The sequence below is a fragment of the Crinia signifera genome, chromosome 2 (assembly GCF_055691185.1).
Source record: "Crinia signifera chromosome 2, ASM5569118v1, whole genome shotgun sequence".
Taxonomy (NCBI): domain Eukaryota; kingdom Metazoa; phylum Chordata; class Amphibia; order Anura; family Myobatrachidae; genus Crinia; species Crinia signifera.
Window position 1 is genome coordinate 71948729 of NC_139218.1, and position 17872 is coordinate 71966600.

A 17872-nucleotide genomic window follows, 5' to 3' on the forward strand; every position below is an offset into this window, starting at 1 on the left:
CATCCAAATCACATGTGAAAGGTCTCCAAATTCAGCCTTGATGCTAGCTACTTTTCATTCCACATTTCTAGTGTGGCCCAGTAGAAGGTAAGTGTACACATGGCACCATGGCCTAATATTGGGCAAAGGTCTGGCACTATTTGCTATGTTTCTGCTGCATAGCTTTCACTATAAAATAGCTGTTTAGTACCTTGTTGAGTTAGGTGTAAGTGGCTAGTGATGCAGACTATTGCACCTGTTGCTTATACCCATGTTTGGTGATTGTTATAGATTATATATAATGGGTTCCCATCTTATTTTACACTGTCTGTTTAGGATGGGTGTGCGATGCAATGGGTTAGCCGTCTGTTTGGGGGCATACACGCTGTTAGTGTAAAAATGAACAATAAAGTTAATACCAAATATCACTCTGATCAACCAATGACAGCACATGATTGCTTGATTTGTGCCATTGCTAAGATGGCGGCATATGGAAGAGCAGCACCCTTTTCCGCTGCGGAGCTCAGGACCCTGGTCTCCGTTATGGAGACCAGGCTGGGGCGGGCGGGCCCATTCATAACCAACCGCCAGAAGCGGAATGCGTATGCGGTGGCCCGCCGGCACATATTCGCCCGCACACAGGTGCGGCGGACTATCGCTCAGCTGGAGCGGCGGTGGTCTGACCTGAGGCGTCGGCAGCCGGATTTGCTCCAGCAAATCAGGGGCAGTATTGCTAGATGTGAGTGTTTCTACATGAAATGTCCATTTGTACATGGTTGCTTAACTGACATTATTTAAGCCACTAAGGTCACCAGCCTGATCATGAGTTAAACATGGCATACACTATATGTGTGCTACTTCCTGTTTGACACCCTGTAATGGTCATACAATATGTTATTGGGGAGGATTAATGCTTGTGATGCTTACAATTGGCCAAATGTCACAGCATACCTGCCATGTTACAGGCTGTGTTTTGTAAAGGTCACTAAGGAGCTGTTTGCCTGTACAATTATCTGTACTTATAACCTTTGCATTTATAGCTTGATAAGGCTTAATAGTAATTACCACTAATTGGCACTTTTTTGAATTTTCCCATACACAGCACGTGATCGAGCAAGACAGGCCCGGGAGGAGGCAGAGGTGGGCCAGGAGGAGCTTCCTCAGGAAGGGAGGCCGGAGGAGGTGCCCGAAGAAGTGGAGACGGAGGAGGGGTGGGCTGTGGAGGCGCTGCCACCCGAGGAGGAGGTCGTCCAACCAGAGAACGAGGTGGCACAAGTGGAGGCCCCTGAGGAGGAGGTGGAGGCCTGTGAGGTCGTCCAGGCGGCCGGAATTGGTATGTATACATAAGGATTAATTTATCCTTTTGGCATCTACTATTTGCTATGTAGCACTGGTGATTCAATTGATTTTTTCAATACTATAAAGTGATAAAACAAACGGGATAGCAACAGACACACTTTGGGGTTAGATAGGGTGGCCAAACCATCCCTTTCATCCTGGACACATATTAATGACACAGGTTGTGAGGATGGCTTTCATGTCGATTTTAAGTGCCACTGAACCTGTGTAGTTAATCTGTATCCTGGAAGAAAGGGATGACTTGCTCATTTAAGGGTTACATGTCCCTGCCGCAAGCATACAATCTGTAGCCTCATATAGGTGAGTAGAGTTTACTGGTGATTGATCTTTCTAAACTAGATTAAGTATGGCATAAATGGAGTATGGACAGGCGTGGCTTAGACTGGAGTAACAAGTGGTCAGTGCCCCTGGGCCCTCCTGTAGCTAACCACCCCCTGCGGTCTGCATGTATGTTTGGCAACATAATTGTGTGTTGCTTTTGTCTTAGTAATGATTTTGAGCATGGGAGTGGGTTAGTGCTGCAGCTTCCCCTAACTGGCATTATGACAATGATTTCTGGAGCAGACCATCAGCAGGCAAGCCATGCTTGATTGCACAAATGTACTGAGCATTCCTGAGAGTTGACTAACTCCCCTGCCATGCTCCATCATATAACAGACACTGAACATTTTTGGCAGATTTGGGATTGGTGCAGCGCGTGACATGCTTCTCAGAGCTTAGTCATGGGTGTGTTTGGATTGAGAAGGAGCACTATGACTGTGAGGTGTTCTACCGAGTAAAGGGTAGAGGGGAAAAAAACAACTTTCCATGTAGTATGTATGCATGTATGTATAGCTGTATGTGTCATATATAGTTATATATGTGTCTACATATACACACATATATATATATATATATATATATATATATATATATATACACAGCAATATGCCGGCACTCAGGTGGATGAATCAGCAGGTGGGTGCCTTCCCAAACAAGTCATGCAGAGTCCAGTGGGGGAGGGGCGGCACTCCAAAGGAAATAATCACGCAGTCAAACAGTCATGAATGAAAGATAAAAAGTGTATTCTAGCGCCAAGCGCTTTCGGGAGTCACCCCGTCCTCAGGGCATCAATACACAGGAGCAAAAAAAGCTTCCAACGTTTCGGGGTATGTGACACCCCTTTGTCAAGGTTATACGTGCAATAATAACTTATTATTGCACGTATAACATACCCCGAAACGTTGGAAGCTTTTTTTGCTGAAAATATATTTTTTCTAAAAATCCCCAGAGTGCCGCTGTTGTTTCTTCACTATCCTGTACTTCTGTTCCTGAAGGCACCTGGGTTACCTGTACTGCTGGAGGAGTGCCAGGCCTACACCTCTACATATACACATATATATATATATATATATATATATATATATATATATATATATATATATATATATATATATATATATATATATATATATACACACACACACACCTGTCACGGTGCATGTTTAAAATTTAGGTATGACTATGTTAAATGTATGCCTGAATATCATTAATAATTTTTCGATTTTGATTTGATCCACAGATGAGCCAGCTAGACAAGATCGTTGAGGGGGACTTTTAATTGGTGGTTAATTCGAAGGTTAAAAAAAAAAAAATTATGTTAATAAATTGTTTATTACAGTTCGAAGTTGTCTGTGTGTTTATTTAAAATGGGAAAGTATATGTGTAACTTGTTTCAAATATTTTATATTCTAAAAATGAAAATAGTGTATATAGATGTATGTTAGGGTCACATGCTGTAAGGGTTAATGTATGTAATGAATGTACTAGGAATGTGGTTCAGTATAGATTAGGATTTAATTGATTGAAATAGATAACAATCCCTTTTTAATGCGGTTGCCTAATTGCCTAAGTGGGTCATGTGATCGCTGTGTGTACTCAGTACAAAAGTGTTGTATTGAGCGTAAATACTCCGCATCGGTGCGTACGGCCAGCTTCCCGTCCGTTCTAACGCGGTAAGACCGTGCAGAATCTGTGCGTGTCCACCGCACACGCAAGGTTTGTATGTCGTCCGTACACACGCCCTGTTCTTAAAGAGTGAGTCCGTCCGAATGCGGAGGACCCGTGGGCGTTTCTACGGACGATGTCCGCACGCCACCGCACAGCGTTGCGTGCGGACAGCACCGTAGGAATTCGGGAAAGTACACACCGATCAGAATAAGGGCCATATTGCAGCTGTTATTATCTTTGAAAACAACAAAGTTTAATGCAATACAATAAAATATCATATTAGCCATTTGGTTTGAGGTTACAGGTCTCCCTACATAAATAAACCCTAGTGAGTATATGTCAGTGATGGCTAACCTTGACATTCCAGCTGATGTTGAACTACACATCCCAGCATGCCCTGCAACAGTTTCAGCATGGCTAAATAGCAAAACTGTAGCAGGGCATGCAGGGATGTGTAGTTCAACAACAGCTGGAGCGTCAAGGTTAGCCATCACTGGAATATGGCAGACTAGCTGGGCCTAGTAGTTCTGGTTCAAGTTCTGCACATGAGTCCCATCATTTTGTGAAACTAAACTGCTTCAGAAGATTAAAATGAGCACTGCCGGTTACTATTCCCAATAGATGTCCATGTAGATATTCGTCGCTGCAGTAGTAGTGGTATATGGTCATAAGGTCGACATGGCTTATTTCGACACATGAAATAGGTCAAAATGACTAAGGTCGACAAGGTTGGAAGGTTGACATAGGCATTAGATCAATATGAGTTTTACACATTTTTTTTTAGCCGACGGGCGGTATTTCATGCCCTACCATTCACTAGGATGTGAAGGGAGAACAGAATAGTTTTCCGAGCGCAGCGAGGCACCGTGCCGGAAGCATGGCTAACCCCGCGAGCTATGCGAGGGAACATGGTACACTATGATGGTGTCCGTGTCGACTATGTCAACATTCGTGACAAAAAAAACAGTGAAACTTATGTCAACCTTTTGACTTGCCTATCTACTTGTCAACCTAAGGCTTTGTGTCGACCTTCCAACCTTAGCCATGTCAACCTGTATCATGTGCCGACCTAATGACCCATACCTGCAGTAGTAGTAGTGTTCTGGATCAGTTTAGCTATGCTGACCCAGAGGGGTCCCATGTATTCTACGTTTTTATGTTCTAAACAAGATTCATGAGAGATTCAGAAAGTGAGAGATTTGGGAAGAAATCTCCAGTTTTTTTTAAAGCGGCAATCATTTACACTTCAAAATCAAACTGGTTTAGCAGTGTAAATGATTGCCACTTTAAAAAAACTGGAGATTTCTTCCCAAATCTCTCACTTTCTGAATCTCTCATCCTATTAAATCTCACCCATGGTGTTCTAAAGAAGTTTAATTATGCTTACCGAGGAGGTCCAGTGTGTAGTGATAGTGTTCTAATTAGTGTCTTTGTGAACTTGTAATAACTGGGTTACTAGTGGAGTGGTGCTGCTCTATTACAGTATTAGACGTGTTATCCAGCACTAAGCGTCCATAATGCCTGAACTGCACACAAGTATTCTCACCCAAAAGCCCCTCTGCCGACCACCCGGATTTTCTGGTATTTCTCCATTTTGCAGCCCCTTGGCACAAACGTCCCACTGTCCCCATGGTAACACTTCCGGGAAGCCCTACGGCAGCTGGTGGGGGACAAATTAACAGAAGCATGCGATTGTACTGCTATATTATATGGATGTCTGCGGCGCTAGTTGACTGGAGCGGCGGAGCCTGATGATTTTACAGCCTGATTTCTAATATCCCTTGTATATTGTGCTACAACAGCACATCACTGACCAATTCGTTAGCACTAGAAAATATATATGTAAAATATAAATAAGAACAAGTCATCCCACGCAGCATTTATAAGTTACACTGTTTCGTTGTCCATGAATACTAATGTGCGGATAACTGTATGCGGCACGCCAAATAAAAGGAGTGGTATAATGTGTGTACTACGGTTGCATATATGCTAATCACAGAGACTCCATGTCTAGCTTCAAGGTATAATTGTCCACTACAGTAATTTCTATTAAAGTTTAATTATTTCCTCTACCTATTGTTTTTTGTAGTGTACATCAATTTCATACCCTCCAACATTCAAGGGCAGAAATCGGTACAAAATCCAGAAAGGGGCGTGGCGACACGTCAATGGGCGTGGTCACAGATAAATGGGGGCGTGGTAAGGCATCTTTCAGAATTGGTGCGGTGTGGTGTGGTGCGGTGTGGGGCAGGGCATTTATGCGGAGATGGAGGTGGCGGGACTGATGGGCATATGAGTAAAAGCCTGAGAATCATCCTGTCCCCCGCTGAGCATGCACAAGACAATCCCCGCCAGTCCCTGTACCTAACAGCTGCTGCTTGTCTCCTCCGTCTGGTGCATGGCTTGCAACATCGTGAACAACTGCTCCTGGTGTGTGAGGCGGGGAAGGATGCATCATCACCCTGTAATTGATAATTGCGGGGCACAGTCCCGCACAGGAGATCCGACAAATAAATTGTACTGCCTGCCGATAATTAGTATGCACTGCTGCGCTGCAGCAGCCATAGCGCTTCCAGTCTACTCAGTTCAAGCAGCCCGCCCCGTGACTACTGTACTACAGCCAATAGCCGCATAGTGCGGCCAGACGTCACAAAGGCTATGTTAGCTAGCAGGAACAAAAAACGATCAAAAGGCACAATCGGTACAATCGGTACATTGGAATTTAGTCGGTACTAACGGTACTGTACCGCCGGCTAAATCGGTACAGTTGGAGGGTATGCAATTAATTTGAAACATGAAAGTTTAATACTGCACACCTATAGCTGAGGCAGATTTAGACCCAATGTGTCCCTGGCAAAATACCAGTTTGGGGCCCTCCCTCAAAAATCCTTAGCACTATAAACAATAGGTTTTAGAAGTCGACATAACAAGTATGGTGTTAAACAGGAGCAATACTTATTTATCTAGCACCTTCTAGGATAATATCTAGCATCTGATTGGTTGCTATGGGCAACATCTTAAACTTCTAAAATGCTCACTTTAGTAAAATGACACCTAGATCTATTGGATGTAGACTTAATGAGACCATTTTGTGTGTCAAAACATTTTTTTATCTTATCTAAGTACATCAAAGGGACATTTGGAGTGTGGGCAGGTCCATGTGATGTTGTGATATCACATGGTAGTCGCATAATGCTCCTCTGGGAACATTTTAATGGCCAGCATATCTTTATGGGGCCGTTTGGAACTTGCTGGGCCCTAGGCATTGTGGAAAATCCACCTCTGACATAGCATTAAATGTAAATATTTTAGCTTCATATATTTATGCGCCCACATGGCCTGCAGCAATAGAAATATCTTAGTGACATAGATGTTGAGACAAAATAAAATATTAAAAATACACATATATATAAATATATTTATATACAGGGCCAGCTTCACCACTAGGCAGCTTCAGGCATTTGTCTGTGGATTACTGAAATAAAGGTTACATTTTAACTACAAATCCTTCTCCTGGTGCACCACTGGAGGGCAGCACTGTGGAGCAGGTCAGCGCTGGCGCCAGGAGCCAGGTGAGAGGAAGACGCACCCCCCCACCCCATGCAACTCGGCTGCTGCCGCAGCCTCAACCCCCCTATGCAAGGTCGCAGGTTGGCAGACCCCCCCCCCCACCCGTGCATGGGCGGGGGGGGGGTGCTGCCAGTCTTTGATTAGTTGCTGGCACATACCAATGTTGCTTGCGGGCCATGAGAAGCCACCTCCAGGTGTCCAATGTCCTAAGTTGATATTTGCAGTTACAGCTTGCACTGCTCCGCAAAGGAGCGGCTTCCATGGCTTTGTGTGTAAGCTTAGTGTGTAAGTTCCGGTCGGGCTAAATTTCGCTTGGTGGGAGAGTCGCATCTGGTTGTCTGTTTGCATTACTCCCGCACTGAGACAAGAGGAAAGAAAGATTGTCTGTTCGCGGTGCACCAGGAGAAGGATTTGTAGTTAAAATTTAACCTTTATTTCAGTAATTTAAGAGGCGACATATAAAACCAAAATAAAAACAAAAAAAACATGGGGATGTGCAAACAACAAGACAGTGTATTTAATTAAAAAAGAGGATAGACTCCTCACTTAGGGCCTTATTCTGGTTCACTCTTTCTGACAAATTCCTTCTTAGATGGACAAAACCATGTGCACTACAGGGGGGCAGATGTAAACTGTGCAGAGAGAATTAAGGCCCCCATACATTAGTCCGACTTGTCCTAAGGACAAGTCGAACCTGATTTCCCCCTGCAGAACCCCGGGAGGGGGACACACGATTAGGCACTGATGTGCCAAGTTTTGCAAATGATACATCGCATGCGATGTATCATTTGCAACTCCCGGGGAGCTACAAGGTGGAGGGAGCAGGGGGGCAAGGGACATCCAGGTGGCGGGTGGAGGACGCTGCGAGGTGGCTGGGGGGCGCTGCTAGTAGCCCAGAGGCAGCAGACGCTGCGGGGGACACAGGCGGCAGTAACGTAGAGGCAGGCAGGGGGAGCTGTCAGCGCTGGAGAAAAAAAAAGCCCATACAATGAATGGGCGGCCTGTGATTGGCTGAGCGCTCTCTCAGCCAGTCAGCAATTAGCTGACAGGCCGCCCATTCATTGTATGGGCTTTTTTTTTCTCCAGCGTTGACAGCTCCCGGCTCCCCCTGCCTGCCTCTACGTTACTGCCGCCTGTGTCCCCCGCAGCGTCCGCTGCCTCTGCGCTACTAGAAGCGTCCCCCGCCACCCCCCCCCCCCTTCTCCCTCCACCGGACGGAGCATTGACAGCTCCCTGCTCCGGCTCCCCCTACCCATCTCCCTCGCCAGCATCGGCCGCCTGTGTCCCCTGCCCGGCTGCACAAAAGATTTAGCAAATCTTATGTGCAGCCGGTCCGACCTCCCGACTCTGACCCGATGCGCACGGGACCGCGCATTGGGTCGGACCGGGTGTCTATACCTGCGATTTGGCCCAATTTCACTGCCCGATCCATCTGAATCGGGTGAAATCGGGACCAAATCGCATAGTGTATGGGGGCCATTAGATTTCCCTCTTGCACTATGTGGTGTGAGTTGCAGCCCAGGGGCTGTGGCCACTACTGGTCATGTCCCCCACTATACAATGCAGAGATTACAGGCATTTTGTACAGTGGGGTGTACAGCTATGATGATACGATCTAGTGCAAATCACATTATCCACTGCAGGACCACTCACTGAAGTTGACAACTGAATGGCAGGTAGCATCTGGCTCTCGGAGACTTGTCCACTCTTCTTGCATTCAGAAGCACCACCCATTTTTTGAGAGCTACCTGGTCGTATTGGGTAAATAGGCAAGTATGGTGTTAAACAGGAGCAATCAATTTAAAAGTTCTTTGATCATAAATATAAAAAACTATATATATGTATATATTCAAGTCTCCCAATTGTTTATTTAGTGCACATGTGATTTAGTTTTACCACTTCCATTTGCTAAACACATGTAATATTCATCAAAAACAGATGGTTTAAGGCACGGTTATTGCAAAATAATGTAGCACCCAGGAGCTGTGAATGAATCCAAAGCTGGCCCCACATGATGCAGTATAGAGGGCCAGAGTCATAGGGGTACATTTACTAAGATGGGAGTTCAATTGGAGATGTAAGATCTATTGTGAGTACAATATGTACAATATGAGGAAATCAATTGCAGTGTTTTGTGGTTAATAATATGAAAGGTATGTATAATGTTTTTATGTGACACAGAGGATTAAATGTGATGTGTAAACATGGTTAACTAACATCAGGAGCCAAACAATCTCCAAACAATTGCAGCACAGTAATGCCTAACAAACGTCCCTGCAATCATCAAATCTTGGCCCTTATTCTAATTGAGTCGGATGGCTGCGTGTTCGATCGGACGGCCGATGTTTTGTGTTTGCCCATGTGCAGAGGCGTTTCTGCGCATGTGCGAATGCCGCGCACGTCCGAATATGGCGTGAATTTCGTACAGAAAACGATCGGTCGGGACAATCCGAGCAGGGGGTGGAGAGGGGCGTGAAGGGCTATTTGGGGTCATTACCATATGCGTATGCCCCGCGTTTCATGGGTGTTCCCATGAAAACGCTGGGCGTACGTATGGTAATCTGGCTGTGATGCACGTGTGGGGGGCGGACAGCTGACATAGCCGGATGCCAGCTGCCCGCCCATATCCCTGCTTTCACACGGATAACTGTCCGTGTGGTCTGGAGCACTCGGAGCTGACCGCTCGGTCCATCATTCGATGGTCGGCGACCATCGGAGGATGGGGGAGGTTCCCACAGATGGGGAAGTTGTACACATGAAACATCCACTCGCGGTCCGTTCGCTTGGCGTCTTATCCATTCAGCGATCCGTACGGTAGGCGGGGTTAAGAACACTCGATGGCCGTCCGAGAATACGCATCCGTCCGAGTCAACTAGAATAAGGGCCCTTATATCATTTACTTGAGAATTAAAGCCTAATTCAGGGGGTTATTCTTATTCACTCGCAAAGGCAAATTCCTTCTTAAATGGACAAAACCATGTGCACTGCAGGGGGGACAGATGTAACACGTGCAGAGAGAGTTAGATTTGGGTGAGTTATTTTGTTTCTGTGCAGGGTAAATACTGGCTGCTTAATTTGTACACTGCAATATAGATCTCACTTTGAAGTAAAACCCCACCCAAATCTTTTTCTCTCTGCACATGTTACATGGTTTTGCCTATTTGAGAAGGAATTTGCCTTTGTGAGTGAATAAGAATATGGGCCTCAGATTTGTAAATAATCCTGATGGTTGATCCCTTCTGTGCATGTGTACATTGAGTATTGCTATATTGCTCGGAGCCCCATGTCACCCACAGCATGTTAATCATGTGTTTAAGGGGTGTCACCTGGCACTGTACTTTAAAACGCACCTACACACGCCAAAGAGGGAGCACCACATAAATTAAACCATCACTTTTCTATTTTAAGCTTATACATAGGGGTCATGGGAATAGGACCCTAATTGCATACCTGCCAACTGTCTGGATTTTCAAGGAGCAGTCATGATTTTTTGTGACCGCCTGTGTCCCACCCGTGGGCAGCAGTGTACCATGGTGGAAGGGGGCATTTGGGAGTCCCCGTCACTCTGTCTAGCAGAGCAGCAGTGAATAGACGCTGTGCTCATGCATACAGTGTATATTCACAGAGACAGAGAGGACAAGGGGCAACAGTTATGCAAAACGGCGTGTGGTTCAGGGTTGCGGCATTCCCATGAGGCCACACCTCTTTCCATAGAGGCAACGCTCCATCTGCCATGCACAGGAGTCCCAATTCCTTTGTTTAAAAAGTTGGCATACCAGTATGTATATAGTGGGCAGCACCAATGGGAGCGTCAAGATTCTCATACCCTACAATCATATAAAACATTCATAAAATGACTCCAAAAACACAGAAAACCCTTTAATTACTTAAATAAGAGAGAGAGAGAGAGAGAGAGAGAGAGAGAGAGGCTATTTATACATACAAAGTTATTTTTGGCAACGGTCATTAATAAATAATGATTGCGAAAGTCAGGTTTTTTTGTTTTCTACGCAGGGGGTAGACTGAGCAATCCACTACACAATGCTGGATACTTATCTGGACTTTAACAATATTATAGGCTGCTCAGTGTGATGACATGTTGCTACTTTTTAATTGCTTTGACTAATTTTAGCCATTAGGCCTTGTCACAGAGGTGTTTATAGAGAGTGTGTACGTGCTTGGGGGGAGGGGGTGATAGACTTTTAGTGTAGACAATGCAAGAAGTGTTCCTTTGTACTTTTAACAGCCACTGTTTGACGCCTGATCCCATACACTGAACAGTTTAGCCTACTGGAGTCCTTAAGACTTCAAACAGGAGACACTGGGCCTGGCGGGTGGGCTGCAGCTAAGTTGTCACCTTTCATTCCAGAACATCATCAAAGCAGCCACAATGTAAAGAACTGACCTTTAGAGAAGTCCTAGATGATATCTCATGAACAATGTATGTTTCTGTAGACGAAGTGCCCAATGGCAATGCTAACCACAGGGCAAATGTTTTTATGTTAATAAAATTCATTGTTCCATGTATCATTAAGCTACAACCTTATATAACCTCGCAAACATCCCAATACTTAGTGCTGTCAGTATATCCGAGGATATCATACATACTCTATGGATTACACAAAATATTTGGTTTGGCAGAATCCCCAGTACATCATTACAAAAGCTTCCACTACCACCACCACCACCCAGATTAGCCATGACTTCTGTTATTAAAAGACATTGTTTCCCCCAGCTCACTGAATGGTATTAGAAACCAGTCTTGAACATGATAATAGAATTCAGAGATATTGGTTACACATACCTTTCGCGGGTATATGCTATGCCCCCAAGCCATCGTCGAGGCTTCTCTGTATATTGGGTGTCCCTAGCGCTATATCTAGGTGCAGGGTGCGGCACCCTAAAAAACAGCATACAGATGTAGCCCAGCTCATCCAGGCAGGGGCTGGCAAACTATCGCCAGCCCCCGCTAGCCGATGGCTCCCGCCAGGGGGCGTGTGCGCACAAGACGCACGCACGCCCCGTGGCAATGGAGCTCCCAGATGCAAGAAGTCCTGCCACAACTCTTTTAAAAAGAGAGACTTAGAAATACTCCGTACCATATACAAGTACACTGTGGGTTGGTTACCCTCCGGAACCAGGGGAGCCACAGACGCTGAATTGGCTGACGGCACCCGAGTTCCTGCGACGCAGTCCAGTGTCTGTGGCTCCCCTGGTTCCGGCCACAGAGCCTGAGGACAGCAGCGAGATGTATAGCAGGGAGAGCGCATCTCATGGCCGGCGCCTCCCTGCAAGCAGCCATCCTCACACAGAGGTGACAGTGCACAGACAGAACCGCGGGAGCAGCTGCGTGCGGCCGCACATGCGCACCAGCCCTCCCGCTCCCATTTTTACTCCTGTAAGTCAGTACTGGCCGCAGCCATATTTGTTTGGGGAAAAAAAGTGCTGCGGCTGCGCACGCTAGCCGCAGAGATGGCCCAGCCAGGGGGGTGAGTGGCCACTTTATGACTATTATGGGCCAGCCCACTGGGAAATGGCCCAGTTTCCCACCAGGGCCAATCCGCCCCTCACTGACCCTGACACCTCGCTCAGCACACAGCTCTCTGCAGCGCTGTGTGCTGAGAAAGACGCAGAGTAGCTTCGGTCAGAACACTCGTCGGCTCCTGTGTACGTCCCTTTAGTGTATGTGAAAATATAATATGCATATCTGTGTGAATGTATATTACTTCCATCTAGGCGGCCTGCACCGTCACCCTCCAGTACTCATATACTGGTATAAGATATCTCTGGAATTGTGATAGGGAAGATACATGTGGTGTGGTGATAAAGACTGTATCAAATAATAGGGTTAATATCTAAGCATTGACAGCACAGCTACTTTTTTACACCTAAAACTTGGCACTTTGTTTTTTTTTTATCAGGTTCGGTAATGAGTCACACTTGAGGTGTGTATCTTTCTACTTATCAGTATCCACGTCTCTAGTGCCTGTGATACTTGTAAACATTCCAGGCATAGCTGTCTACAATGCAGCACTGATCAGCTGATCCTCTCTAGGGCAGAAAGGTGGACAGAAATATTTTCTGCTACAATAACTGGTAATAAAGGGCCGTGATTAAGAGTGATGAGGAGGAGTGGCTAACTGTAAAATATAGGTAGTATGCTGCCACCTAGTGGACTTTAAAACATTATTATTATTACTATTATTATTAACAGTTCCTTATATAGCGCAAACATATTCTGCAGCGCTTTACAGAGAATATTTGAACATTCACATCAGTCCCTGCCCTAGTGGAGCTTACAATCTATTTCCTACCACATATACACACACACACAGACATTCTAGGGTTAATTTGTTGGGAGCCAATTAACCTACCAGTATATTTTTGGGCTGTGGGTGGAAACCGGGGTACTCTTTACTTAGAACGGCGCCCACGATTTTGATCGTGGGCATCGTTAGTAAAAAATCACGGGCATCGCATGCACTAAAAAATCGGGTGCGATGCGACCGACGCGATGCCCGCGATTTCCCATAGGGAACAATGTTAAATGTCTCAATTGACCCGATTTTCCTGTTCAATGCCTCAATTGACCAGATTTTTCCATAGGAAACAATGTTAAATGGGCCACAGAGGCCAAATAGGCACCCTGAAGTGTGAAATGGCCCCCACAATTGTTAGCGCCACCCCGCGATCAACGTGAACCCGAAGCGTGGCGAGCGCAGCGTGCCCGCGAGGGGCGGCGGTACGCGTCCTACGACCTTTTCATACCCCCACTATCCACGTCGGCGTGGAGTTGAGAATAGAAAGTGTGGCGAGCGCAGCGAGAAACCGAGCCCGAAGCGTGGCGAGCGCAGCGAGCGCAGCGAGCCCCGCGAGGGGACGCGGACAGCTGTGAAGCCCGCGAGGGGACGCGGATACCTGTGAAGGTATCCGCGTCCCCTCGCGGGGCACGCTGCGCTCGCCACGCTTCGGGCTCGGTGGCTCGCTGCGCTCGCCACACTTTCTATTCTCAACTCCACGCCGACGTGGATAGTGGGGGTATGAAAAGGTCGTAGGACGCGTACTGCCGCCGCTCGCCACGCTTCGGGTTGACATTGATCGTGGGGTGGCGTTAACAATTGGGGTGGCCATTTCACACTTCAGGGTGCCTATTTGGCCTCTGTGGCCCATTTAACATTGTTTCCTATGGAAAAATCGGGTCAATTGAGGCATTGAACAGGAAAATCGGGTCAATTGAGACATTTAACATTGTTCCCGATGGGCGCCCTTCTAGGTAAAGACTACCGAAACCGGAGTACCAGGAGGAAACCCACGCAAGTACGGGGAGAATATACAAACGGTGCACAGTTAGAGCCATGGTGGGAATCTAACCCATGACCTCAGTGCCGTGAGGCAGTAATGCTAACCATTAACATAAACTTCTCTTTGATTTATGTACAGAAATATAGGGGGGAAGTTTACATTATAGGTAACATTACCAAATACAGAAAGACATGTATCTGAACATTACTAAAACATATTGGCACATGGGAGTATTTTTATATTATCAGTTTTAGAGTACAAACTTACAAATATTTCAAAGGCATTACAAGCATCAGACATACTTCCCAACAATATTAATGATTCAGTTTCAAGACTAAATGCATGAAATCATGCAGGTAAGGGATGTATGTTACCAGCGATTCCGAATCAATCACAGAGGTGCTTTGTTCACCTCCAATACAAATACTTTTTTTTAATGATGTGTGTACCTGCACCTGGCACTGGGGAGGCATCTCATTGACTATGACATATCACCTAATCGGGACAATACAATGACAATCAGGATAGCCACAACCAGATTAACAATGGAGCAGATGGAGTTACATTTTCAGGCCTACACTAAAACATAAGCCCATCACCATGGCAGCATGCTGATAAACAGAAATCACCTGGCTACAAGGTCGGCCATAAATTAAAAATGATATTTCTATTTTCACATAAAATTTTTACATATTAAGAGAGACATTGTGGCAGGCTTGCTTACCCTCCCGGAATGGTCAGGAGCCTCCCGAAAATTGGGTCCGCCTCCCGGGAAGGTGGGTAAGTCTCCCGCTTTTTGTTCGCAGCATTTTGCGTCATTTAAGTCCCACCCCCTCTCTCCACGGCCCGCAAATCACAGAGTTTTCTGGCATGGGGGGCGGGGCAGAGTGACGTCAGCCTTGCCCCACCCCCCTGCTGTGTTGCCTCTCCGGGCTTCTCCCGGAGAGGTGAAAGTTAAAGTAGGCAAGTATGCATTGTGGTTGATCAATGGGGAAGTAGTGGTGGGGCTAGTCCACTGAGGGGGTATGGCCAGCTGCTACAGAGTCTTCTGCATTGGTCATTGATCAATATATATATAGTAAAAACCGCTAGTACATCATGATAATTTACTAGATCAATAACAGCAATGCACTAAAGAAATACACCATAGTCACGTGCATTATAATATAACATATGTACAGTATAACATACTTGTTTACCCTCCCGGAATGGCCGGGAGGCTCCCCCTCCCGTCCCCCCGGGAAGGTGGGCAAGTCTCCCGCATTGCCCCTGCACCCCCCTTCTCCGCTCCATCAAATTTCAAATTTTTTGCAGGTACACAGGGTAGGGTGGGGGGTCTGAGGCTAAAAGTTGCCCCTCTCCCAATCCGTGGACCTGCATATTGCCGCGGGTGACTGTCATGGGGGCGGGGCTCGGTGATGTTGCCTAGTCCCGCCCTCTGACACGTAGCCTCAGCCTGCCCCCTTTCATTCCTCTCTGGGCTTCCTTCCTAGTATAAAAAAAGTAGGCAGGTATGATGTATAAAGTATAATTTATGTACCTGGTACGCAATCTTACCACCCAGGCAGTGGCGTAACTATATATTTTGCGCCCCCCGCCAAACTTTTCCGGCGCCCACCTCCCCCTCTCTCTCTCCATGCCCATACCTGACAGAGCCGCATCTGCGGTCACTGTCCCGTCCAGTCTCCCGGCGCCGGCTCCTGCTGATAATGAAAAGTGACTCTTAGAAAATGGCTGCCAAAACTGTCTGCAATACGGGGGCAGCCATTTTCTAAGTGTCAGTTTTCATTATCAGCAGGAGCCGGCGCCGGGAGCGAGTGACAGGACAGTGACCGCAGATGCGGCCGGGCAGCAGAGCAGCGGGTAACTATAGCACCGCAGCCCCCCCGGCGCCCATAGTTACTCTGCGCCTCCCCGCCATGGCGGGGGCTGCGGAGGCATAGTTACGCCACTGCACCCAGGATCACATTGTAATATGCAATTTTATTGCAGGGATGTATCTCCTTGCACAAGCAGGGACAGGGCTCCGAAAGGATCCTGTCACATCGATGCACTCAGCCGGGGTTTCTGCGCATGAACAGAATACGTTGACCCCCGCCCCCCCCCCCCCCCCACAGATTCCTGCTGCAATCTCTCCGTGATATATTTGGGAGATACTTAATATTTGCGGCTAACCCCTGAAAACGTGTATTTTCAGCGAATTAACCACAAGTATATAAAAGTAATAGGCCCCTAATAGGTGGGAGAAAAAAATAAATGTTTCTAAGTGTATACCTGTGGGAAATTGATGCTAAAGTGCCATCTAGTGGATAGCTAAAATGCAGCAAACTGTAAATTGTTTGACCCTGTGTGTAGATGAAGTATCCTGGTTGGACAATAATGGTCTATTCCTATTGAAGATTAGGGGGAATATTCAATCTCCGGCGAGCACCTCCCATCCGGGAGATGCCCGCCGGGCCCTATTCAATGCTGTCTTCCCCGACAGCATTGAGCAGGGTATCTCGGCAGAACGAGCCCCACATCACTAGCTGTCGGGCTCGTTCTGCCGAGAACAGCCGGGAAGTGACGAGCTGCTGGCTGCAGCTCGCCTCTTCCCGGCCGCAACTCGCGAACGGGACTGGGTCACGGCGGTCGAGCAAGCTCGACCGCCGTGACCCTGACATTGAATACCCCCCTAAGCCTAGGAGTGCACAATACACCAAAGCCACCATATCAGATTCATCATCCACTACTGCCGCCTGGAGGACTGTCTGTGAACAGTCACATGGTCTGATCACATGATCTGTGGTACAGAAACTGAAGTGGACCTAGCCACGACCCTACAATGGATAGCAGGAGCAGAGCATGAGTGCGTTGCCATGGTGCGAGTTAGCAGCTCACGCCACTTGTTATATTACTTACTGCACCACAGTGTCTGACAGCGGCTGCCATTTTGTTGACTACAACTGCTATTATCCGCAGTGTATGTTAGACTTCAGAAACAAGGCTTCCTCCCCATATGTCTCATACGTACAGGGAGCTGAGCCAATAGGGTATCCGGTATACACTTCCGGCCACCGGCAGAGAGAGCGCCACGTGACTGATGGCTTTGGGCATGTAGTTCTCCCACCTCAGTGTGTACTGGGAAGGACTACAGCTCCCATCATCCCTTGCTGTGCACTGGTGTAGAGGCTTATTTATTTATTAAGTTTCTTATATAGCGCAGCAGATTCCATTGCACTTTACACTTTTGTAGTCAGTGATAAAACAAACTGGGTAACAACAGACAGACTTGGAGGTAAGAGGGCCCTGCTGCAAGCTTACAATCCAGAGACTTTCATTATATCCATCAGCCAGGGACACCTCCTGCTGCAGGGTGAGTGAGGTATGAGCTGTTCTTATTGTTATTATGCAGCTTGGTAGTGCCTGTTGTATGATGGTGCCCGTCCCCTCATCTCATATCACATGAACACTTGGGGTAAATAGTGCAGGCAACCCCCCCCCCCCCATGTTACATGACGTGACCACAGGGTCCAGGGGTATTTATAGGTGAGTTATCTATGTTTGTTAATGCGGCACAATTGCCCTAATAATGGTGTTTGTATGTTGTGTGTATGCATGTACTGTATGTATATTGTTAGTGTTTATATTTGCTGTGTGAGTGTATGCTGTGTGTGTGTCTATAGCTTGTGTG

General features: G+C 46.8%; 1 protein-coding gene across 3 annotated transcripts in view; it reads right to left on the bottom strand.

Annotated features, from left to right (window-relative positions):
• The window catches only part of NEK8 (NIMA related kinase 8), a 98294-nt gene extending 93318 nt beyond the window's left edge, over positions 1–4976 (bottom strand). For 2 of the 3 annotated variants that reach the window (XM_083172363.1, XM_083172362.1), the window contains exon 1: positions 4874–4976. In XM_083172363.1, coding sequence (XP_083028489.1) covers positions 4874–4920 — 47 coding nt within the window. In that variant the 5' untranslated portion in view covers positions 4921–4976. The other variant, XM_083172364.1, reaches the window with a different exon arrangement.
• Between the last annotated feature and the right edge of the window lie 12896 nt (positions 4977–17872).